At 38.8% G+C, this 24,607-nt stretch overlaps 1 protein-coding gene across 1 annotated transcript in view; it reads right to left on the reverse strand.

The window, feature by feature from the left end:
- The window catches only part of GABRR3 (gamma-aminobutyric acid type A receptor subunit rho3), a gene marked incomplete at both ends in the record, with an annotated part of 55,942 nt that overhangs the window by 14,004 nt on the left and 17,331 nt on the right, over positions 1-24,607 (reverse strand). Inside the window, 5 exons of the mRNA XM_080919195.1 lie at positions 4,637-4,789; positions 11,274-11,414; positions 12,433-12,515; positions 15,439-15,662; positions 19,247-19,314. Of these exons, the coding sequence (XP_080775321.1) occupies positions 4,637-4,789; positions 11,274-11,414; positions 12,433-12,515; positions 15,439-15,662; positions 19,247-19,314 (669 nt within the window). The remainder of the gene's footprint in view (positions 1-4,636; positions 4,790-11,273; positions 11,415-12,432; positions 12,516-15,438; positions 15,663-19,246; positions 19,315-24,607) is intronic.

Raw genomic sequence — 24,607 nt, forward strand, 5'->3', positions numbered from 1 at the left:
GGACTCTTCATGTCTGCATTTTATTGGCCATTGATGGCCAGGCATGATTGATCAGTAGTTCATTAACCATGATGACAGCAGTAGGCTCTCAGACATCACTTGTTGGGACTTCTGACTTTATTAACCCCTTCAGTGACGTGTTATAAATTGTTTCCTGATGGAGGGATGGTCTTCATTTGTCTTCATGTAAGAAAGCATTTTTTAAATAAGAACTTTTTTTTTTTCCTATAGACATAGCTATAAGGACAATATGGAGCACATAAAGAAAGGATTTGAACTATATATCACAGCACCGCTCAGTGGCCAGTAGAAGCAATTTCTATTCATAGGGGTACCAGAGTCTAGGGAATGTCATGAGAGACTGGCAATTTCTGTGCTGATAACATTAATTTCTCTTGTATGTGCGCATTAATTCAAACCATTTTGTATGGTGTAAAGTGAAGTTTATGCAGCATTTTTACAAACCAAAGAATGAAAGCTATTTTCAGAAACACCATCAGTTTAAAGAGTCAAGAGTGAACTAGACATCAACTTGATTATCCATTGATTTATTATTTGTGGTATTGTTGATCTGTAAGCTTTCAACATTTCCTACTCTCTTTCTTTTTAGTGAAATTCCATTTTTATTCAAAAGAGCAAGGCAAAATAATCGTCACAATTGGAGTAGTATTTTATACTAATTTTCTTAAACCTGGGCTGTTCACTCATGAAGTGAAAGGACCAGGCTGTTGATTGTTAACCATGTGACCCTCACTTTCCAGTCTACCCTACAATGTTGCCAGACTTACATATGTCATTATCAACCTCCTATTCCTCAATTTTTTATGAGGAATTAATGGAAATGTCAATCTTTTTTCTGATGTTACATAATAAATTACAGGAATCTTTGAGAGATCTGGAGGTTGCTCTGTAATCTAATACTTTTCAAGTATCTAAGCCGGTAGGTGAAATATCTGTTCACAGTACAAAACAGACCAGTGGCTTCTCATCTGCCAGGCAGTTTCAGATTCTACACTGTAACTTTTTAGAAATAATCACATCCTGGGGGATTTAATAAGACCAGATTTCTCACTACTTCCAGGGAAAATTTATTACAACACTGAAGAAAGCGATAGGATCCCTTGTCTGAACACAACACCTGAAATACTAAACTACTAGAAGGAAATATAGGGGGCACATTAAAACATTGGTATAGACAATGGGTTTTTGGATGACATTCCCAAAGCACAAAGTATAAAAACAAAAGTAGAAAAAGTAGCTAACTTAAACTAAGAAGGTCTGTAGAGTAAAAGAAAAAACCACAGTGACCAGACTACTTACATAATACTTTTACTAACTAACCCATTAGTTTGACAAAGGAATTATAACCTAAGTACATAGTGTACATTAAAAACTTAACAAAATAAGTAGTCTACTTATTAATGAGCAAAGAATATGAGTACATACTTTTCAAAAGAAGATATTCATTTTTGTACAAATTGTAAAAAAATGCTCAAATTCTTTGTACATATTGGAAATGCAAATCCAACTACAATAAGTGATTGTTTTACCCCAATTAAAATGGCCAACAAGGGCATACACACATGCGCATACATATAAACACACACGTACACAAACATACACACATGCAAAGGGAGACGGATGGACAGAGAGACAGAGAAATAGAGAGATAGAGACAGAGACACAGACAGACACACATACAAAGATACTAAGAAGCTTATGAAAAACAGTATGGAAGCTCCTCCAAATACTAAAAATAGATGTATTATACAACCTAGCTACTCTGCATCTGGGTATGTGCCAGAAAGGAACAGTAACAACATGTCAGTGAGATGACTGCACATGGATGTTAATTGATGTGTAATTCAAAATAACTCAACCTAAGTCCTTATCAATAGACATGTGGACAAGGGCTACACTTATCTGTAGGTATAAGGATGAGTATTAGAATTCAGCTAGAAGTTATACTGGTTGAAAGTTCTTTTTGCAGCAAATAGAGACTGTTACAGTAAGCCATATTTGGTCAAAATGAAGACAACAACTGAAAGGAGCTCAGCCTCAACTGATACATCTAATACACACCTCCTACCCCTAACTCTCGGAAAACATCGAGGAAAGGGAAAACTCTCAGAGTGAGAGGACTCGGATGTCTACTGCAGGATTGTGCTTTCTATATAGGACAGGGAATCTATACCCACTAAATCTGAACAATATGGCTACCTAAGTGAGAACAATGACAGCACCAGTTGCCAATGGGGATGGGGCAAATCTCACAAAGCCCCACCCTTAGATGAAAGAACTAAAGGCATTCAATGCTTACTGAGAGGGGAATCAGTCTTTTATAGGGACGAGGTCCTTAAGTAATTGTCCAGTATAAAAGTGTAAGCCCTACAAATATATACACCAACTGTACTCAATAATGCATTTGTATATCTGTGTGCATATGCATGTACCAACAACAATGACAGGAAAACCAAAACACTAGAGATAATACATGAAAGAAGAACAAGAATTTAGGGGCAAAGGAAGAGAAATAATGTGGGGTGGGGAGTAGAATATGGTGATAGGGGATGAAAGATGATCAAAATGTACACAATGAATGTGTCATAATGAAGCTCATTGGTTTGTACACTAACAAACGCTAGAAGAATGAAAAGATAGATAGGAATGAAAATGTCCCATATACAGAACGAAGTGCTACAGGTCCTAAAAGAGATAGCCTATGATTTGTAGCAAGAGGATGGAAGTGGAAGACACCATGTTAAATGAAGTAAGTCAGAAAAGAGAGAAGTTCCACATTCCCCCTCAATTGTTGAAGTTATTTAAAATGTTAGCATTGTACAAAGTACTAATTATGAGAGGGTGGAAAGGGTAAGGGGATGTGGAGATAGAGAGAGGCTAGTAGTGGGTACACAGTCACAAGCAAAGTGGGTTTTCTGCCACATTGGGGACTATAGTTTATAATAGCTTACGATACAGCTCGTTAATTACTAGGAGTTCAAAAGCACCAAACACTAAGTCATGATGAGGTGGCAATGTTAATTACCTAACTTGATCAATACGCATTATAACCATGTTTTGAAATACCACCTCGTGCCTTCTAGGAAGTGAACAGAACTGCATTCAGAAAGGCAAGAAACAAAGGCAGGGTTTGAGGGTAGTAGGAAGCCAAGGCCTGGGAATGGAGCAGTGTTGTGGGAAAGCTGTGGGTTGTTGCGGTAACAGTGGGAGAGAGGTCACTCTGATTTGGATGCTAAATTACATAAATAAGCAAAATTTCCCTATCTCCCAGGGACGAGCACAGATATAGGAGGACAGGATTCCAAAGAAGCTTGAGCATCATATTTCTGCATTCATGCTTCTCGGCAGCTCTTGCAGCTACCATTCTCACCATGTGAGTGCAGAGAGAGCAGTCAACTGGAGGGATATCGTTAGAAGTCATGCTACTGTCCCTGTAGACTGAATGCCCTTCTCAGTCTCTCTTGGGTGCTCCCATGTGCCCTCAGACTCTGATTTGGGTCTGTGCTTACCCCTGAGGTACTGGGATCAGGGCACAGTTGTTCTGATATGAAGGCACAGTCAAAATAATTTAATCACTCATTCACAGATGATATTTATTTCCTTGAAGATACTCAAATCTGATATGTTTTCAGACTGTGGCTTTTGTAGGGGAAAGAGGTGACCACATTATTAATATTAATAATTTATGTCTTCAAATGATCTTTTGAAGTATGCATAAAATTTGTGAACCTTAACTACAAAATTTGTCCTTTCTGGGATGAAATTTTATTATAGTTACAACAATTACAATGATTATGAAGCACATATTAAAATCTTCTCTCAAGACAGAGCTCTACAGGTAAAAAAGAAAAAAAAATACATGAAACCAGAAATTGTCCTAAACTGGTCAAGAAGGTAAGGGGCATTAACTCCTGGGTCCTCACTAACTAACATGTCTTCTTCTGAGTGCTTATCTTGGCACATTCCACTTTACAAGGACTCAGTGACCACCAAGTGGTTCTGAAATGGTTCCCATAAATCAGCGTGTATGACAGTGCCATCTAACACGCTAGATGGATTAGGCAATCACCCCTGTGTGGGGACGTAATGAGGCAGACACCTAGTTTTCCTAGAAATTCTACTATCATTGAATCTTATTTTGACATTTGAGTTAAGTTTTAATTTCTGATCAGTACCCATCTTTCCAAATTTAGCATGCTCTGCTGGGGAGTTTAAAAGACCAAGAGCGCAGTGCGAATTACTTTAAGGAAGGGAATTACTTCCTTCTATGCTACAAAAAGTTTGTCTTGCAAAGGCAAATCAACTTGGTTAAGGGACATAGGGCTGCTTTAGTGGCAAAGGGAATTTAAGTGGGTTCATTTTTGTTTCATAACTATACCATCTTTTTTTTTCAGCTGCTGATCAGTCAGCAACGCCTTCTCCCCAAAATACTCAGTGGCCAAAGAAAGAACCCAATAACAGCTGGTCCCTGGAGTCAGCTAAAGCCTGAACACACAGCCGCATCCTGACTAATCTACCACCTTCCTCGCTTCTCCATGCACCTTCCATATTTCTTCACCTCCTTGGCTTTCCCTCCAGATTATAATCTTTACAACAAATGGAAAGTTTCATTTACCCAGGGAAACTCTCGCAGGAACAGCTCTCCGGTCAATCCAGAATGAAACCCACGAAAGCATTACCATCAGCATGGCTGGGAAATAGGTCTGCAGTACAAAGAAGAAAATGTGCCTCCGTAGCACGAAGTTGATGAAAAGCCGATAGTACCACCCTAGGAGGAAAACAAAAACCAAATAAATGAACAAACAGATTACTATTAAACAGGTTTAGCCACACAACCTACTCTTTAGACAGGATGATTTCAGAGATATAGACCATGAAAAATTGCCTCTGCTTGTTCTCACCTGGGTTTGGAATTCTAACAGTGTTAGATGGCCTGAACTACAGCTTGCTTAAATTATTTGCCTGAAAGTATGCTTACCTTCTGGAGCCTGGGAGTGAGCGACAATTACACCGAAAGTGTATAATTTTGCACATTTAAATTGTTTGCAGTGTTTCTGTAAGAACAGTGCTAACTGATGACTGTGTATCATAGTGAATAGTCGTTTATCAAATGATATGGTAAAGAACATTTGACTGGAAACCGTTTGGAGCACATCTCTGGACCCTTGCTTGAGGACTGGAATGCTAAGAATTCAAAGAGGCATCTTTAACATGTTTTCATTACTTTGAACTTTCACAGGCATCACGATAAATCTGCAAAGAGGTAATTAAATGGTGATATTGCTTTGCATACTGTTGGAATTATATAAGCTTATGCTGGTGATATTATATAACCTGATGAAAAATACCACTGTTGCCATAACTATAGCAAACTGAACAGAAATCTCATTTTCACATTTGAAAGGTTTTATATGCTCTTAAGAGAAACAAGAGTATATAAAGAAGTTTAAATACAAATTTTCAAGCCATCTTTAGGACATCTTTGGGTGTTATTCATCATAATTCTCAGGCTATATTGGATAATTATGTTTTTGTTTTTTATTCATACTTGTTTATTTCATTAATTTTAGTTCATATGAGTAGATGTTTTGCTTGAATGTATGTATGTATGTGCATTATGTTCATAACTGCTGTTGCAGAAGTCAGAAGAGGGTACTAGATCTCCAGAACTAGATCTACAGATGGTTGAGAGCTATTATGTGGTGATGGGAATTAACCTGGGTCTTGTGGAAGAGCAGTCTGTTGTGCTATCTCTTCAGCCTCTCACTCATACTTTTTTTTTTAAAGACTTATTTATTTATTATATATAAGTACACTGTCACTATCTTCAGATACACCAGAAGAAGGCATCAGATCCCATTACAGATGGTTGTGAGCCACCATGTGGTTGCTGGGACTTGAACTCAGGACCTCTGGAAGAGCAGTCAGTGCTCTTAGCCACTGAGCCATTTCTCCAGCCCTCACTCATACTTTTAAATGCGTAGCAATAACTATGTATCAATTTTAGTATTTACTGAAATAAGGTGATGAATAAACATTATTGTAGTTTAATTTGTATGTGTCAGGTACAATTTTGAAATGAAATGATTCAAAACCTAGAGACTAGTAGATCAAATTATAAAGCAGAATCACAGGTAATAAAAAGTTCCAGAACTCTTCTACTTTTAATAGTAATTTCTTAGAAGACGCAAGTGGTAAACTTGTTAGGAGGGGCAGGCAAATCGGTCTAACACTGAGTGAGTAAGGGCACTACATTGTACTGGGAGGCTCTCTGTCTAGCCTCTGATTCTCAGCTAATTGTACATTTTATTTCTCAACTTATTAGACTCCAAGATTCTCAGTGTTTGCTGACACATATGCCTTAAAACGTATATACCTGAAGATTACAAACTTAATTAGCAGTGGAAAGAAAGGAAACATCTTACAGAGCATTCTAAAGCTTAAAAAAAAAAAAGGACAAATTACCCTTTGTTCTATCCACTAATGTGTATTTGCACTTGGTATTAGTCAAAAGCTAGCAAAGTATCAATGTTTGTTAAGACACTCACTTTACTGTGTGTGCAAGTGAAAGTTTTGGTGATGATTGAAGCACGGAATAATATACCAGCTTCTACAGCATCACATAATTGTTGGAATGTCAAAATAAATAATAATTACAAATGTTATTCTAAAGAAAGATGAAATTACAGTATAGTTGTGTCAACCATTTATACAGAAACCCTTGGACATTGACATCTATAGACTTACAGGTGCTCATATAAGTTTATTATTATTTGCATTTGAGCCATTTGTATTTATCCATATATTTAAAAATAATCTCATTTATTTATAGTGCTCAATGGAATGCAAATAGCTGTCACGCTGTATTGATTAGGAAGTTATGACAACACATAGTTATGTTCATGCTAGTACAAATGTGTCCATGAATTTCATCTCACAACTGGCTCAGTCCATGTATGTGAGAGCAGTGGGCATAGATGGCTAACTGTATGCAGTTTTCTGTTCATTATTATCCTGAAATAAACTTAGGTGTTGATTCTTTCAAAAAATGTTCATCATCACTATTTTTTATTATTATTTTTCAATGCTAAGGATTAAACCCATAGCGTCAGAAATACTAGGCAAGTATATATCACCATGAAACACTTCTCCTTTCTTAGCATTTTTCTGAAGAGTTATATTATCTGGGGTTTTATTGGTGGGGCTGGTATAAGGGATTAACCAGGAGAGAAGAATGATGCTCCAGCCTGTGGATCAGGAGGGGAAGATGAAGATGGTATTATGGTAGGACTGTAGGCCAGAAGGTCTCTTATACTCATTACAACAGGTCATTCTTCCTTGTAAAAAGGTCAAATCATTACTCTAGTCAGCTAATAAAGAGGCTGACTTCTTCTTTAATCCTAAAACACTGAGAGTTCCCAGGTCCCATTTCTATGTCCCTTTATGCCTCATAAATAACAAATTAAGAAACAAAAAAACTACTAGTACTAGTAGTAATCTACAAAAACACATAAAAAAAAAAATACTCCTTTGGCATCCCATGACCATTGTCTTCTCCATCAAATGGAAACATCTTCTGCCTTTGTTTTATCCTCAAACCACCATAAAATTGCAAGTCAGTCAATCCTTTCTGTGTTCTCAGCTCCTATCAGACCTGCTTGGCAGGCTTTATTGCTCTTTCTGGAAGGCTCATAATGTGAGCCATAAACCCGTCATACCTTGATGTGTATGTCATTTTTGCAATGCGAATTAAATCTTGGCGTCTGGGGGGTGGTGAGTGTCTCCCATTGCCTCCACCAATAGAAAGAAGCAGAACAAAAGACTGTGAGGAAAGGACTGGCAGTAACTGGTATGCTGTCCCAAGAAGAGATTGCAAGCTTCCTGTATACTTACAAATTGTCACATTTGATTGTGTTCTGACATTAAGGGTCATGATTGTATTACAAGCATCACGGGGAAGATGCTGATGAAAATGATGATGATGCTACTTCCTTACTAATATTGCTTAAGCACTTCCCATGCAGCAGACAGTATTCTAAGTCATTTAAATATACTAACTCATTTGCAAAATTGCACGAGGCAAAGACTGTTGTAAGACCCCCTGGAAGGTAAGGAAAGTGAATTAAGCAACTCTTCCAAGGCTGTGCTGGTGGTAAGCAGTTTGAGTTAGGCAGATGCCCCTTTAATTTAGCTATGATAACAAATAATTCCCAGACCTACTCCACAAGGGTAGAGTCTTTCCTTTGTGAAACCATGGCATGCGATTTAGAGGAACACTGAAATTGATGAAGGACAGAAAAAACCCTCTCTCACTGTTGATGTTACTTGGTGGCCATGGGCTTGTGTAGAGGTAATGGTGAGAGTGAAAGCATTATAAGAAAAAACAATACTTCAATACAGATAGAAAATAGGTTTCTGCACCTCCAATCTCTACCTTTTACAATGAGAGCCATATGCATAATTTTATGTCTGTCTGTATGTCTATCTATCTATCTATCTATCTATCTATCTATCTATCTATCTATCTATCTATCTATCTTGTATAGCAATTTGAGGCTGGTAGTTATAGTTGGTAGTTATGGTGATAGGAATAAAGAAAAATATTTAAAATCATTTTTGATGAAACTAATATTTTTAAACAGAAGGACACCACATTTGTGGATAATGCTATCTACTCATCAACTGAAATCAGTCTCTAAAGTCATCTTCCTGAAACATAGGAACTTGTTAGATCTGGATACAACTATTAACTTGATATGTAAATACAGCTTTCAGAATGCCTTGATCTTATACTTTTCTACTATTAGAACACATTTTATTTCTTCTCATTAAAAGTGTGTATTCTTAAAAACAAATTTAGAACTAAAATGTATTGAAGTAAAATTGAAACTCTCCCTAATTTCTAGCTACTTTTAAAAAATTTAGAATGCCCAGGCACATATAAACATACCTATATATGTATAAATAATTTCTTCAATAACAAATATGAGTTTTTGTTAAAGAGTCTTCTATTAGATTCCCTTTTAATTAAAAGAAACTTGCACCATGTTATATAAGGTTATACATTTGAATCCAATTCTCTCTTTGTCCATTTTTCATAGGAACTAATGTTCTACCTCTTAAAAGCATAAACATACTAGAATGTTAAGGCTTTATATTTCATTTAAAAATATATAAAAGCATCTTTGCGAACAGACTTTTAGTGATGTTTTGTCTGATTTTTGACAGGCTCTACAATGTGAGGCGAAGAGGATAAAAATTACCTAGTGTTGATCCTGCCTGGGTGACAAGCATGGATAGTGGACTAAATGGAATGATTTAGTTGCAGAGTTTGAAATTGGAACACTTGTCTTATGCATTTAAAGGAATCGTTGAATTTCCACTGAATATATTCATGGAAGCTCATACTTTAAAATTCTAAGCAGTGCGATAGATATAATAAATGGGAATGTATAGATATATTGTACATATCTGGATAGAAATACCACCCTTTATTTCCATGTTTTCTGTGTATCACATTATGATATGATTAAAAAGACAAATGATAGTCATAGTTTATCATGAAGTTATTTTATCATTGAAATAATAAAAATTAAAACTCACATGTATCATTGTTTATTGTATAAGTCATTTATTTATGTATTGGCTTAATTAAATGGAGGACTAAAAATATGACATTTTTGGCATTATTTTTAAGATAGGAGCAATAGAAGGAGAAAACTGCACCACAACAGCTTTTCTGCATGAGGTGTTCTTAGTATCATAAGGGCTCTTCAGACCTCTGAAATTCTTTTCAAATTATACACCACATATTCATTTATTTAACAATTTGATTCTGAGAGTCTTCTATGTGCCAGTGATCAGGGAACATAACTTTGTGTTATTTGCATATCAGAAAATGCAATGGAAAAGATTAAAATTAATAGTGTCATTTGTTGAATGTTAAAGAATGCAAGTGAACCGGGTGAAGCTGACATTTCTCCCAGATCTAAATGGCTAGAGACCCATTGGTCCCAGGGATGCAATTAATGTCTTTGAGATTTAAATGATGGTTGTCCTCTTAAGACACTGGCTTCTAGATAGATAACTCAGTATTTGTTCCTCAAGTGCCACGGCTGGCCACGCAGATGGGATAGGATTTCATTCAGGGCCACTTTGAGCCTAAGTGCCAGCTGTGGCCACACTTTGTAGCCTGAACACAGCTCCTTCACAGAGTACTAGTAACTAAAAAGATGGTGAAAAATGTCTGTAGAGGTGGGGTGTTTTGTAAGAGGTGAAAAAGAGCTTGCTCCTAGCTTTGGTTAACAGCCAGATAAGTTTTTAAATCACCTGGGATAAATGCTACCAAATCAGAAATAAATCAATCACAAGGAAGAGTATATACTGTATTTCTAATTCTATTTTTTCTTTCCTTTTTTATTTAATCTTCTTTACAGTCCAGATTTTATTCCCCCTTCCAGTCTACCCTCTGACTGTGCCAACATCCCATACCCTGCCCCCATCTCCATGAGGATGTCACCACCCCTACCCACCCTACCCAACCAGACCTCCCTACTCCCTGGGGAATTCTAAACAGATTTTTCTCCTTAGGGCAACAGTGCACCTTGTTAAACCAATTATGTCAGCTCAATTTTGTTGAGTATATACCATATATCTGGCAATGGGAAGAGATGGTTAACAAGGCAGATAGAGTTTCCTGACTCTTTCCAAAGAGAGATAATAGACAATAAGGCATCTATTTCAGCTAGCAGCGTGTACTGTGAAGACACAAGGAGATAGGAAATAGTAAGGAAGGAGGCTTAGTTTAGAAAGGCTCAATAGGATGTCACCATTTGGGGAGACGTTTTACAAAGTTCTGATGAAGCAGGTGGTTGGTCATGAGATATGCAGGGGCAGAGCAAAGCCACACAGAAGAAATGAGATGAGAATGTCTGAGGACAGGAGAGTCGGAAGTAGAGGTCCTATGATGAAGGACCACAGGTTGGGAGGAGGTTGGAGCAGGATGTAGATCATGTTGACATACAACTTTGTTCTAAATGGGATGGAAAAGCACCAAAAAGTTCTGGGCATGAATGGGTTTTCAGCAGTGATGCCCTTATTGCCAAGAACACTCTACATTCTACTAAGAGCAGAGTGGAGGGGCCAAGAATACAATTAAGGGACCTTGTTGGAAGGGTTTGTACCATGGGGAGAGAACGAGGTTTCGTCACAAACAGTTGGTGCTCAAGAGTTGTCTGCACATAGTCCTGTACCTGTGCTGCTGTAGAAAGCCAACCCACTGGATGCACTGAACTCCTCAATGAAGAACCGAGAAAGGGAAATGTGTTCTTCCGTGTTTAAGGACTTGTTGCCATGTTTCCAGTACAGCATTAGGTCCTCTTCATTGTAGGCGTCTAAAATAACACAGGCAGGTCCTGCATTAGAAGTCAGGTGAGGTCTGTAGTCATGTTTTATACAGTTTGAAATAATCAATTCTTAGTTCAATGTCATTCCTGTATTACATATCGGAAGATATTTTCCAAGGGACTGAGCAAACCCACACTTCAAAAAGGAAACAAAACAAAACAACAACCCTGTCTTCATCTCAGACTCTGGAACCTGAAGACTGTCAAGATGGCGGCATTTCTTCCTCCGTAATGTTTGAAATTTCCCTGTGTGCCCTGTCTGTGTGCCTTCTCATGTAAGGTAAGCTAGGCCTCAGGGCTAGGCCATAGTACTACCCTCACATGGGCTAATTCTATGCCTTTAAGTTTCTTTTGCTGTACCTCTCTTGGATGAAATTCTAAGATCAGGCTTAGTTTGTGACAAATTTTCTTTTCTTGTGTAATAAAATGTTTGTAATGGGCCTAGAAAAGGACAGATGTGTAGGAGGCTCCCACTGAGGCTCCGCCCTTCAGTCATATGATGGAAAAACTGCAGTCAGCATTTGAGATGTCTTGTCAAAGTAAATGTTGGGTAACAGTAATTTATGTGGAGCTGGATCACAGACCCTTTAATAGGACTTTGACAAGGGAGTCTGTGCTCCAAGCTGGGTCCCTTTGGGGAGCTAGTGCACACTTAAAAGAGGTCTAGAACTTGTCTAGCTATAGGATTCCCAGACTTTCCAAATGTGGAAAATCGGTGCCAATGTTACGAAAATGCAGCCTCTAAAGGAGCTGCCTTTTATTGCTATCGTGAAAAAAAAAAATCACAGAATGTTTAATTACCAAAGCATTCCCCTTGAATCTTTTCACTCAAAGGACAATCTGTTATCATCATTAGGGAGAGGGGGGGGGGGTCTGTAACATTGAATGTAGAGCTATATAATTGGAAAATGTAAGATATCTGAATGATTGCTAAGCTCGTGCCTATCTCCCAGTGAGTGAGTTTTAACAATGATGCAGGCTAGTCTCCCCAGGGAGAAAGACTTACAACTTTCCAGCTCTAGAGAACAGTTCTGAGTGTCCAGAGGAAACCTGCTGAAGTCCATAAAGCACATGGCGGAAACTGTTATCCTGTGAGCGGAATAGAAATGAGAACGGCAATCATTTACCCATGTGGCTCAACTAGTGCACAGCAGTGGAGCTTCTCCTTGTTCTCTTGCTTCGTGTGCCTTTCAAGGATAATGAGAAACAGGCCTGACTGTGTTCTGTCCAAATAACAAGACAAGCAAACCCAGGAGGGGTAGGGATTGTTCCCAGATTGATGAGTAAATTCTTACACTTACTCCATATCACACCATTTCCTGCTTAGCTCCCTCTTCATTTTCTGGATCTTATGACTTTTTTTTTTTTTATTTCAGAAAAATACTTCAAAGTCAGATGCCTTTATCTGGAGGATTTAAGTTGTTCTGCTTTCTAGAAGATGCAAAACTTAGTAGTCTCCAATAAAAAAGAGTTGAAGGGGTGATAATACACATTTATAGGTAAAAGTTTCCTTCACAAAGCACTTGAAAAATTCCCTCCCAGTACTGAGGCAAATGCCTGCAGCATGCTTAGCGATAGATTCATGTGCATAATACATAATTCAGGAACTATTAAGGCAAAGGCTTGCATATTGATGAGGTTTTTCCTTAAGATTTTATATTCTCCTAGATTTCCCTGGCTCCAGGCAGAAGCTGCTGCTCTATGATCTTGCCTCAGAGTGAGACCTGTGGTAGCCACAACAGCAGATCAGAGGTCCCTAAAAGATCCCCAGCAATTCTGCAAAAACAAAGGCAACAGATGCTCCTGCCCATGGTGCTCCTGAGTTAATCAGAAGCATTTTATCTTCTGTGACCTGAATTTTATTGTCAATAGTCCAAGCAACAAGAAAGGATGTGTGTTGATGATGTTGTGGGCAAAAACTGCATGCTTAGTAGGCTGTTACGAAGGATATCCTCTGAGGTATTTTATACCACCTGCTTTATGGAATATTCGAAGAAATGAATGACTGATAAGGATTCTGACTAGGGGGCCTCAGAACCCAACCTGGTAGCAGGTGACCTGGTTCTGTGCTTGGGCTGGTTCTTCTGTTGGATTGACGAGCTGGGCTTACAACAATTTTGAGTCCTCCTGAGTTTGGGGATCTTCAAGGCTACCTCCAGGGTTAAGCAATCTCAGAAAGACTCAGACTCAGGCAAGCTGTTATGCTCATGGGCACCACGTGAGTGAGGTACACTGCACTTTACCACAATGAGGAGTCAACCAATAGCCAGAAAAGGCTGAGTCCAGGAGAGATCACAGCAAGTTTGCAGTTGTTCGTTTGGAACATGTGACATTGTTCTACCATGTATATAAAGCCCATGGCTGGATATGTAACATGATGCCCAGAGCACTGGGGACCAGGGAAGCTCATGCTGGTCTTAGTGAGGAAAGTGTTAAACAGAGTTGGCCAGCTAGATGACTGACCTTAGTTTCCATCTTTTCCAGAGGCAAGGGTGATAACATGGCCCAAGGAGCCCACCTTAACCACTATGAGCTTAGACACCCAGGTTTGCCTCATGGATACTAGATAAAGAGAAATGCTCTTATCAGGAAGGATAGCCCAAGAGAGCCAAACAGACACTAGAATGTGCAAGATAAGCAGAATCCATGGGGTTGTTCTATTCCTCTTCATTTTCCCACCAACACATCTTTAAAATGGCTGGTTCTTTAATGAGATTCCATCTTTAGTTTATAGTGACCTTTGACACTAGTATATGAGTCCCTATATGAAACAGTCATGTTCACTGAGAGCATTTATAGCTTTTAATAGATGTCTACCCAGTGAATGATGCTTCTAATGAGCAAAGATGATGTTTTATTGCTGAGTTGACAAGTGGCTACAAGCCTAAAAGCTCATAACAGCATAAATGCATTCTTTTCACTTCTGCAGACCAGAGGTCCAATCAGTATCACCAGTCCAAAGTTGCACCTTAAAGACATCTCAGGGAAAAAAACCACTCATACTGATCGACACCACCACTCCCTGGCTTGGGGTCTCATTGCCAGCTCTTCTTTTGTGTAAATCAGATTTCCTCTCCTTTTCCATTATAAAGGTTCATCTAAAGCCCAGGGAGATAATCTAGGGCCATTTCCCCAAGATAAATAAAATCATTAATGGAGGGCTGGGAGTTATGGCACATGTCTGTAATACTAGTACTCAGGAGGCAGAGGCAGGCAGGTCTCTGAGTTCAAGGCCAGTCTGGTCTATGAAGAAAAGCTAAGGACAGCCAGGTTACTCAAAGAAACTCTGTCTCTAAAACCAAAATAAAACAAACACACCCCCCCAGACCAACTCCCACAGTTTGCAAAGATAATAACCTCATTTTTTTTAACCTAATATAGACACTTTCGCAGATTTCTAGGGCATTACAAAAAGCTGAATTGCTTTGATATTCAGAACCCTTTTTAAAAGAATTCCTATTTTAAGTCATTCTCCGTATGCATAGAACTCATTTGGATAAAATAAAATATGGCTCATTAAAGATGAGAAGCCACTATAGAATAGTGCTAGAATACATGTTTTAACTAACACAAAGAAAACAGCAAGTGAGAAAATTTATGCTAACTTGTATTTTGATTATGCCTTCATGTGACAATTGATGGGGTTAACTGGAGAAATTATTTAGCTAGTCCAAGATTCTAATCTACTCCTTGGAGTACAGGCGTAGGAAGGGCTTGGTTGGTAGAAATAAGTTCACATACCTATGCAATTGTGTACCAGACTTTTATGGATTTCCAGAATTCAGCTCAACTCTATCTGTCCAAACAATATATGGCCAGAGTGGGAATATACAGAACAGAAAGCAATTCCTTAAAGGTTGAGTGGGTAAAATTACATACTCTGCTTGGCTTGCAGTCCTCAGCGCCATGATCCTCACCGCAGAACTGTTAGTTTAGATTGAAGTGAGACCCAACAAGTTTGGTTAGATGGCTGTGGTCCAAGGAAGCCAAAGGTCAAAGGGAGCCCTCGTACCTGAGACTGAAGAGAACATTTCCATCAGGGTGTACTCGAAGCATGATGTTCTCCACAGTTGTGTCATGGATGAAGGATCTTTTAGAATGGACAAAGAAGATATCAGGCACCCAGATTTTTTGAATCAATCTTCGATCGAAGGTCATGCTTTTGTTTGCAGTGCTGGGAAAGGAAAGCCTCTCATCCTTCCAATAGTGCCTGAGATAAAATGTCATTGTAAAGTCCTGGGCACAGAGAAAGGGGCCAGTGAGAACCGGGAGGAAGAGTGCTCAGATTGTAATTTCAGTATTAGGAACTCACTAGCAGCCACACTGTTCGTAATTTCTATATTACTGTTAGCACTACGACATCAGATAGGATAAAGCTCTTTCTCCATTCCTGTTTCTGTCTTCTTTCCATTCCTCCCCACTCTCCCTTCTTCATCCCTTCATTTCTTCACCTTCAATTTCCTACTTCTTTTTCTACATGGTCCTATGATTGCAACACCATCTAGATTATGGCCTCCTGTGTGCTGGACCTATAGTATGTGCCACTGTATTTTTTTTTAAAATCAATGTATTTACCTTTATATTTGTTTTAATGTTCATCAGTGTGTAATTCTTTTTCTTATAGAACATATCTTCCAAAATGAATACACTATATTTCTACATGAAAACAAACACAGTGTTTATTAGTGGATGGCAAGTAGTTGGAGGTTGAAGACTAGGGATGGTAAGCACTCAATGCTTTGAAGATAGAAAGGATGCTGTATAATGTCAGTTCTGGATGTCTAGGTTGTGAAAGAATCACTTCCGAAGTGTGTTAAGAGGTACACTCCCTAGAAGCAAGTCACAAATGCTCCCATTTCACTGTAGCTCAACTGGCTTTGTGGACAATAGCTGTAAGAATATAGTGTTGACAGATAAAATCCTGTTAGCATCCAGTTCTGAATGCCTCAGGGGGCTGACTTGTTATCGTGTAAGCCAGCTATAAGATGGAGGATAGAAACCTGTACTAACATTACAGTAACAAAAAACAAGCAAACAGTGAAGAATCTGAATTTTATATGGTACTCAGATGTTACAGTTAACAATTTGGCTGGCTGAAAAGAAATTTCTATCTTCATCGATGCCATTGAGTCTGGATATAAATAATGTTTGCTTAAATATGTATCACTTTTCATAATTGTGGACTCACCATTCTCAACCCAAATCCAACTTTTCTTGAACTTGTGTGTCTAACAGGACTTTGGCATTCATTTGTACAAACAAAAGATAACTATCAGTCAATCCCAAATAAGTTACAGATTGTTTGCCCTGCCACATTGTTTTTCCTAGGATCCATAAATGTACACTGGGTTATTGCTATGAATTAGCTGTGTATTAGAGTGAGGGCCAGTAAACAGAACCATTCCTTCATCAGCATAACACTAATTCACAGGAAACTGTGTAGGTTTCCGGGCAGACTGGAACTAACAGGCATGTATTTGTAATGATACGCTTTGTCTTATCTGGAGGCCACTCAAAATTAAATTAATACAGGGGGCACTAAGATCCAAAGTATACCCAAAAGCTGCACTTTACTTGGAGCTGGGTATCTGTATATGTAGCAGAGGATGGCCTTATCTGGCGTCACTGGGAGGGGGGCCCCTTAGTCCTCTGGAGGCTCGATGACCCAGAATAGGGAAACGCTAGACTGCTGAGGCAGGAGTGGGTGGGCAGGCGGAGGAGCACCCTCATAGAGGTAGGGGAGGGAGGTCAGGAATAGGGGGCTTGTAGAGGGGAAACTGAGCAGGGGGATGACACTTCAAGTGTAAATAAATAAAATAACCAATAGAAAAAAGAATATCTGTTATTTACACACACACACATAATCGCAACGTAGGAAACCCGTGTAAGGAAGGCAGAACAAAACGGGGTGGTGGGGAGTGGGGACTCATCCAGCCTGGCTCCAGGGACAAACCTGACTGGTGTTTCTGAGGGATGATAATGGAAAGACAAACACATGGAGAGGCAGAACTCTGAGGATCAGGTTATTTTGGCTTTCTGTGGGAGAAGCCTTTGCACCCGGCACCCTCAGCTTGCTTGTTGTATGGACTTGAACGGAGCAGCGGGTTGGAGCACACAGCTGAGCAAGGAAGCCAGTAGTTACATCCAGATAAATGAGGAGGACGCAGAGTCTGTAGTGTAGAGCTGGGCCAGGGGGACAGGCTTAGCTAAACTTTGTAGCAGCCTTCTCTGTAGGGGAGCAGTCTTCATGCTGAGAATGTTGGCTGAGGGGTAAGGCTATGCCTCACGTTTTCCACGCATACTATTAATATTTCACACGTGGGCCAGAAGAGAAGGGTCACAATTTTCTTCTGACCCCAACTCCCAGGGAGAAGGCTTTGCCCTCACTCTGTGGGTCTGCCATTCTGGGCTCATGTCAACAACACAGTTACTTGGGACTTCACTCTGGGCCTCTGCTCCCTACAGATGCCTTAGGTAAAAGCGAGGGAACAAAGAGTGAAAATGAGTTTTACAAAAGCAGTGTGTTTGGCGTGTAAACATAATGGAAAAGGGCTCATCAGAACACAGGCCATATGAATAAGTTAATTTAAAATGAGGGGTAAGAGAAATCCTTCTGAAAACAAAGTATGCCGTTTCATAGAAGCCGGGCACTGCATTAGCTCTTGTTGCAGCAAACCCTCCCGAATGCTGAAAATCACTTAACAGAAATCTATCCTGAGAATTACCCAGACAAAGAAAATCCTTATACATTAAAGAGAGAAAATGAGGCAGAAGAAGTACAGTTGGCATCATTAAATTATAAAAGTGGCTAAGAATATGATAAAACCAGGTTTAAAAAGGGGAAAAGGTCACAATAAAGCAAGTAACATGGGATAAAGACTCATGAAAGGGTGAAGGGAAGACTGATAAAAATAAATGGTCATTTTCAAATATTTTCTTTTTAAATTTCACTTTTACTTGAAAATATTTATTTTATTATTTAATAACATTCCACATATACTAATCCTGATGCTTAATTTCCTCTTCTTTTGAAGCTTTTAAGTGTGTATTCTCATGACATTTTCAAAAGTCGCTTTTAGGTAGTTGTTAAGTAAGTCATTTTGATTTATGAGCTGTAACATGTATAGTTATTTCTGTAGACATAAGTTTTGAATTTACATGTACTTAACAATTTAGTTTTTCTCTTGCTTTCTAATATTCATATGTATATAAATTTATTATATGTCCATTTTTATATGTGACTGAATAAAATAGTAATTTTTAAAACAAAATGTTCTAAGAAAATATAATTATTACATTGGAAAATAACACATTAAGCTGTCTTATATTTTTATAACACACCATTGGGTAAAGGAAATTTTCTGAATTAAATATGATGATCATGCTTTAAAATGTCCTCTCTTCTGATATTGGTTATTTACAGACAAGCAGAGTTAATACAATCCAAAACATCTGGAGATAATCTCTAAAGCTTAGCCCAAAAGTCCATCATTTTATGAGCAAGGCCTCATGGGTGAGATTTCATAGTATGCAAACTGTATGGTTGTTTTTCTTACACCCTAGTTTTCGAGTGTGTAAGACTGTGAGAGAGAGCAAATTTACCATGATTCCTACAGGAAGCCATAAATAAGAAACTGGGAGAGAGGAGCAGGGGGGAGGGTGGGAGAAGAGAGGGGCAGAGAGACAAGCAAGCACAAACTCTGGTGCACAGGAGGGAAGGTTAACAACACGTGCCCGAGATGGCTTATTCAAGAACAAGTGATTTCGCCACATTCTCTCATTCCTTCCAGAAACAGACGCACCCCTGTGGGAACACTCACCATGTTGACCTCTGAAATGCTGTCAATGCTTTCAACCTGGACATCTATGCCCACTGGCACTGGGGAGCCTTCAGAAAGAAAAATGAATAATTTACCGAGAAACACAGCATAATCATTTTGGATATCTTCCAAACTGAAAAAGATCACTGTTCAACAATTGAAGGTGATCTATTTTTCCCAATGTATACATTTTTATTCATCATTTCACCTATTTTCCGTTGAATCATTTATCATACCCCCAGGCGATCATAAATGGTATTCTGATCACAGTTGCTTACTTTCCTGGAAAGTCTTAAAGAATTCCCTGTACAACATATTATAAAAATGGTGTTTCCAGTTTTGCCATTTCATTTCTTGGCTAGTAGGGATTTTGGAAGGAACTGTGATCTGCAAGCATATGTAAGAGCATGTCAGAATGTGCATTTTATACAATATTGGCAGTTCAGTGAGTTTTATAGAGTCCTTGGCTTTGGAATATCAAACCCCTATCTCCCCTGCCCCCAATGTCAGCTTTCTACTTTCATACAATGGTTGGCAGCCTATAGATAGATTCTTGTGTGTGAGGATGCAGACCCAGACAGGTCCCCTTGTAGATCAACAAGGACAGAGAGCACTGGGAAAAAGCAAGAGAATCTTAATAATTTGTTTGCTGAAATACACTCAATTAGAAACTGAGGCAATTTCAGACAGCAGTGGGCTGCAAACTCACTGGCAGCCATGGCTCCTGAAATCTTCCTGAACCTAGAATGTATAAATGAAAACCAGAGAGCCTAGGCCAGACAGCCATTGTAGCATGCTATAACTCCACTAAAATGGATTTCAAAACCCTATGTGTCTGTATCTGTCAGTTAGTCTGTCTGTGTCTCTCTCCTTTGTTTCTCTGTCTCTGTCTCTCAGTCTCTGTCTCTCTCTGTGTGTATGTGTGTGTGTAGAAGGATTGCTTCTAATAACTTTATCATTTACTTTTCCACGTGAAATTTGATCTGCATCTATGTTGACACCATCCATATGTTCATTCAGAATCATTGCATGTATTTTCTTACACAGTAGAAAGTCACTCTCATGTAAATCACATTGCCTGGTAGAGTTAAAAAGAACTTCCACCTCCTAACAAGGAAAGATGAATCCTGCACAGCTGAGTCCCAGCTGTTTAATCAAGATGTTGGGATTTAGATGAGTTCAGCATGAAAAGCAACTTTAGCAACTAAAGAATGACTTAATGTGTTGTATGCAACACACATAAGCACACAACTCGGCAGCCTTCTGGATGCATCATACAGTATAAAGCAGGCTAGCCCTTCGACAATCTTCTGGAACGTCATTAATACTTGATGCTTCCTTTATCAGCACCAGATTCTCCTTCTGATTATTAGTGTTTCTTACTTAGCAGACTCTCAGCTTGCCAGGTACTTGGTATGTCATTCAAATATCCTCCCGTCTAACCCTTTATCAACGCCTTACTTATGTTCTTTTATTTTTTTAGAATTTTATTTTATTTTTTTCCTTACCACTTTATTTTTAAAAAAGAGGGATACATTTACAGATTTTTAAAGACATTTTGGCATAACATTATATGAATTTTTTGTCAGTACTTAATTCTTATAGAGGTTTGATAGTATGCATAGAAATCCCATGAGTTACCATAAGCATAAAGTACATGTAGGACAGAACGTAACATGGAAACAGATTTCTTGTTGGGTATAGATTAAGCATAATGATCTGTGAATACCAAAAATTGCCACAAGGTTATTATCTTAACTCATAGATTATTAATGATTTGAGGTCCACGTGTACCACACTCTGAGAGGGTGCTATACATTTATTTATTTATTTTCCCTAAGAAGGACTGAGGCTTTCTTTTTTTCTTTCTTTTTTTTTCTTTTGCCTTTGTTTTCTTGAACTTCATATAGTCTGTGAGTTGTTTCTGGGGGTATTCAGAGCTTTCTGGGGTTAGTATCCAATTATCAGTGACTGCATATCATGTCTGTTCTTTTGTAACTGGGTTACTTTACTCAGGATGATATTCTCTAGATGCATCAATTTTCTTAGGAATTTCATAAAGTCATTGTTTCTGATAGCTGAGTAGTACTCCATTTCGTAAATGTACCACAATTTTTGTATCCATTCATCTACCAAAAGACATCTGGTTCTTTCCAGTTTCTGGCTATTATAAATAGGGCTGCTATGAACATTGTGGTGCATGAGTCTTTGTTGTATGTTGGAGCTTCTCTGGAGTATATACCCAGAAGTGGAATAACTGGGTCTTCATGTAGTACTATGTCCAATTTTCTGAGGAACCGCCAGACTGATTTCCAGAGTGGTTGTACCAGTTTAAAACCCCACCAACAGTGGAGAAGTGTTCCTCTTTCTCCACATCCTTGCCAGCATCTGCTGTCATCTGAATTTTTGATCTTAGCCATTCTGACTGGTGTGAGGTGGAATCTCAGGGTTGTTTTGATTTGCATTTCGCTGAAGACTAAGGATGTCCAGCACTTCCTTAGGTGCTTCTCAGCCATTCGATAGTCCTCAATTGAGAACTTTTTGTTTAGCTCTGTACCCCATTTGTTAATAGGGTTATTTGATTCTCTGGTGTCTAGCTTTTTGAGTTCTTTGTATACCTTAGATATTAGGCATCTATCTGATGTGAGGTTGGTAAAGATCTTTTCCCAATCTGTTGGCTGCCATTTTGTTTCTTGACGGTGTCCTTAGCCTTACAGAAACTCTGCAATCTCACTAAGTCCCATTTGTCGATCTTTGACCTTAGAGTAGGAGCCATTGGTGTTCTGTTCAAGAAATTTTGCCCTGTGCCTAGATGTTCTAAGGTTTTTCCCTACTTTCTCTTCTAATAGTTTCATTGTACCTTTGATTGAAAATATACTTTATTTGATATTTGAATGGCTACTCCAGCTTGTTTTTTGGGACCATTTTCTTGCATGATACTCGAGATAGTTTCTGTCTTTTTCTCTGAGATGAGTCTCCTGTATGCAGAATATTGCTGTATTCTGTTAATGTATTTAGTCTGAGAGCCTATGTCTTTTATTGGGGAATTGAGTCCATTTATGTTAACAGATATTAAGGAATAGTGGTTGCTATTCCTGCTATTTTTGCTTTAGAGGTAGAATTGTGCCTGTGTGTCTTTCTTCTTTTAGTTTTCTTGCTTAGTTATTTTCTTGTTTTTACTAGGATGTAGTTTCCCTCCTTGTATTTGGTTTTCCACCTATAATTCCTTGTAGTGCTGGATTTGTGGTCAGATATTGTGTAAATTTAGTTTTGTCCTGGAACATCTTGGTCTCTCCATCTATGGTGATTGAGAGTTTTGCTGGGTATAGCAGCCTGGGCTGAGACTTGTGTTCTTTAGGGTCTGCATGATGTCTGTCCAGGATCTTCTAGCTTTCATAGTCTCTGTTGAGAAGTCGGGTGTGATTCTGATTGGCCTGCCTTTATATGTTACCTGACCTTTTTCCTTTACTGCTTTTAGTATTCTTTCTTTGCTTTGGGCCCTTTGCATTTTGACTATTATGTGTCAGGAAGAATTTATTTTCTTGTTCACTCTATTTGGAGTTCTGTAGGCTTCTTTTATGTTCATGATCATCTCATTCTTAAGGGTAGGGAAGTTTTCTTTTACGATTTTGTTGAAGATATTTACTGTGCCTCTTAGTTGATATTCCTCGCCCCCTTGTATTCCTATTATCCTTAGGTTTGGTCTTCTCATTGTGTCCTGGATCTCCGGGACAATTTGGGGTAGGAGCATTTTGGCTTTTGCATCTTCTCTTACTTTTTTTTTTATGTTTTCAATATTTTCTTCTGCCCGTTAGATTCTCTTTTCCATCTCCTGTAGTTTTTTGGAGATCCTTACATCTATGAGTCCTGATTTCTTTTTTTGTTTTTCCGCTTCCAGGGTTTTCTCTTATTATTTTCTTTATTTTTCCATTTCCAGTTTAATTTCTTCATCTCTTTGGTTCTGTTTTGCTCTAGTTCTTTGTTTTCTTTGAGTGATTTTTGTGTTTCATCTTTAAAAGATTCCATTTGTTTATTGTTTTCCTCCCGTTCTTGTTTAAGTGAGTTATTCACGCTTTTCTCAAAGATCTCCATCATCATCTTGAGGTATGATTTCAGGTCTGCGTCTTCTTTTTCTGGAGTGTTTGGCATTCCACTGCTTGCTGTGATGGGAGAGTTGGGATCTGGTGTTGCCAGGTTTTCTTGGTTTCTATTGCGTAAGTTCTTTTGCTTTCCTCTTGCCATCTTGTCTGTGATTATTTGTGGTCTTGTTGTCAGTGATTGGTTCCTGTTTTTCCCGTGTACCTGGCCTGTGTCCTTGGATCTCTGCTGTTTTAGGTGGCAAATAGCTTGAGCCATACAAGCGCCTTCTGGGTGGACACCGAGTCCCTATGGCAGAGTTCCTGCTCCCCTGGACCAACTGGAGGGCTGTGCCTACCGCATGCTAGGCCTAGCCCTCTCTGAGCCCCGGCTACTCACAGCGCAGTCTTGCCAGGCCTGTGTCCCTGGATCTCCACTGTTCCCGGGGGCCAATGTCCTGCGCATTTGGTCTACACCTGATGACTTTCCAGGCAGATAACAAGTCCCTATTCCAGGGTTCCTGCTCCCCTGAACCAATTGGGGGGGTGCTTTCTGCATGCTTGGCTTAGACCTCTCTGTGCCCTGGCCACTCACTGTGCAGTCTCACCAGGTCTGAGTCCCTAGTTCTCTGCTGTTCCTGGTGGCAAAATCCTTACTCATGTTCTAACATCTTTCTTTCTAGCATATTGGATCAATTAACTTATATGACACTAATTTTATAAATAGCACTGTTTACTGCAGATTTTGACTATTCGTGAACTTGGGAACAGCTTGTTATTATTTCTTCATAGGACTCAGCATTGGTGGTTTTGCATTTTCCCTTTATCTTGAACTAATAATCAAAATAAAAATTCATGAAAACATATCATCCATTGCTGTACTTGGCACTTTGCGGAGAATAAACCTTCCCATTGATTCTACTATTGTGAAGGAATGACGTTTTGAAAGGTCTGGAAGGGGTGGCAGACTGTCCTGGGTAAGGCATGAATACAATCTGACAGATGAGGGTTCGAACACAGCTTCATCACCATTATATATTATGGAGTAAGAAATATCTCTGAGGTTTGTCTTTTCCACTATAAAGTCTGCAGAGAGATACTCAAAGAGTCCCATTGCAAGCCCCCAACAGTACAGCATTTAAGACTCAGTAGACTTAATTGGACCCTTATAAATTAGCTCTATGTGCTCAGTTAAGCAAAAACTCATGCCTGCTTTTGAAAATGTAGCTCACTATTCTTAATTCTACACTCTCAAACATACAGGTTATCAGTACACACACACACA

Source organism: Micromys minutus (assembly GCF_963924665.1).
Source record: "Micromys minutus genome assembly, chromosome: 7".
Taxonomy (NCBI): Eukaryota; Metazoa; Chordata; class Mammalia; order Rodentia; family Muridae; genus Micromys; species Micromys minutus.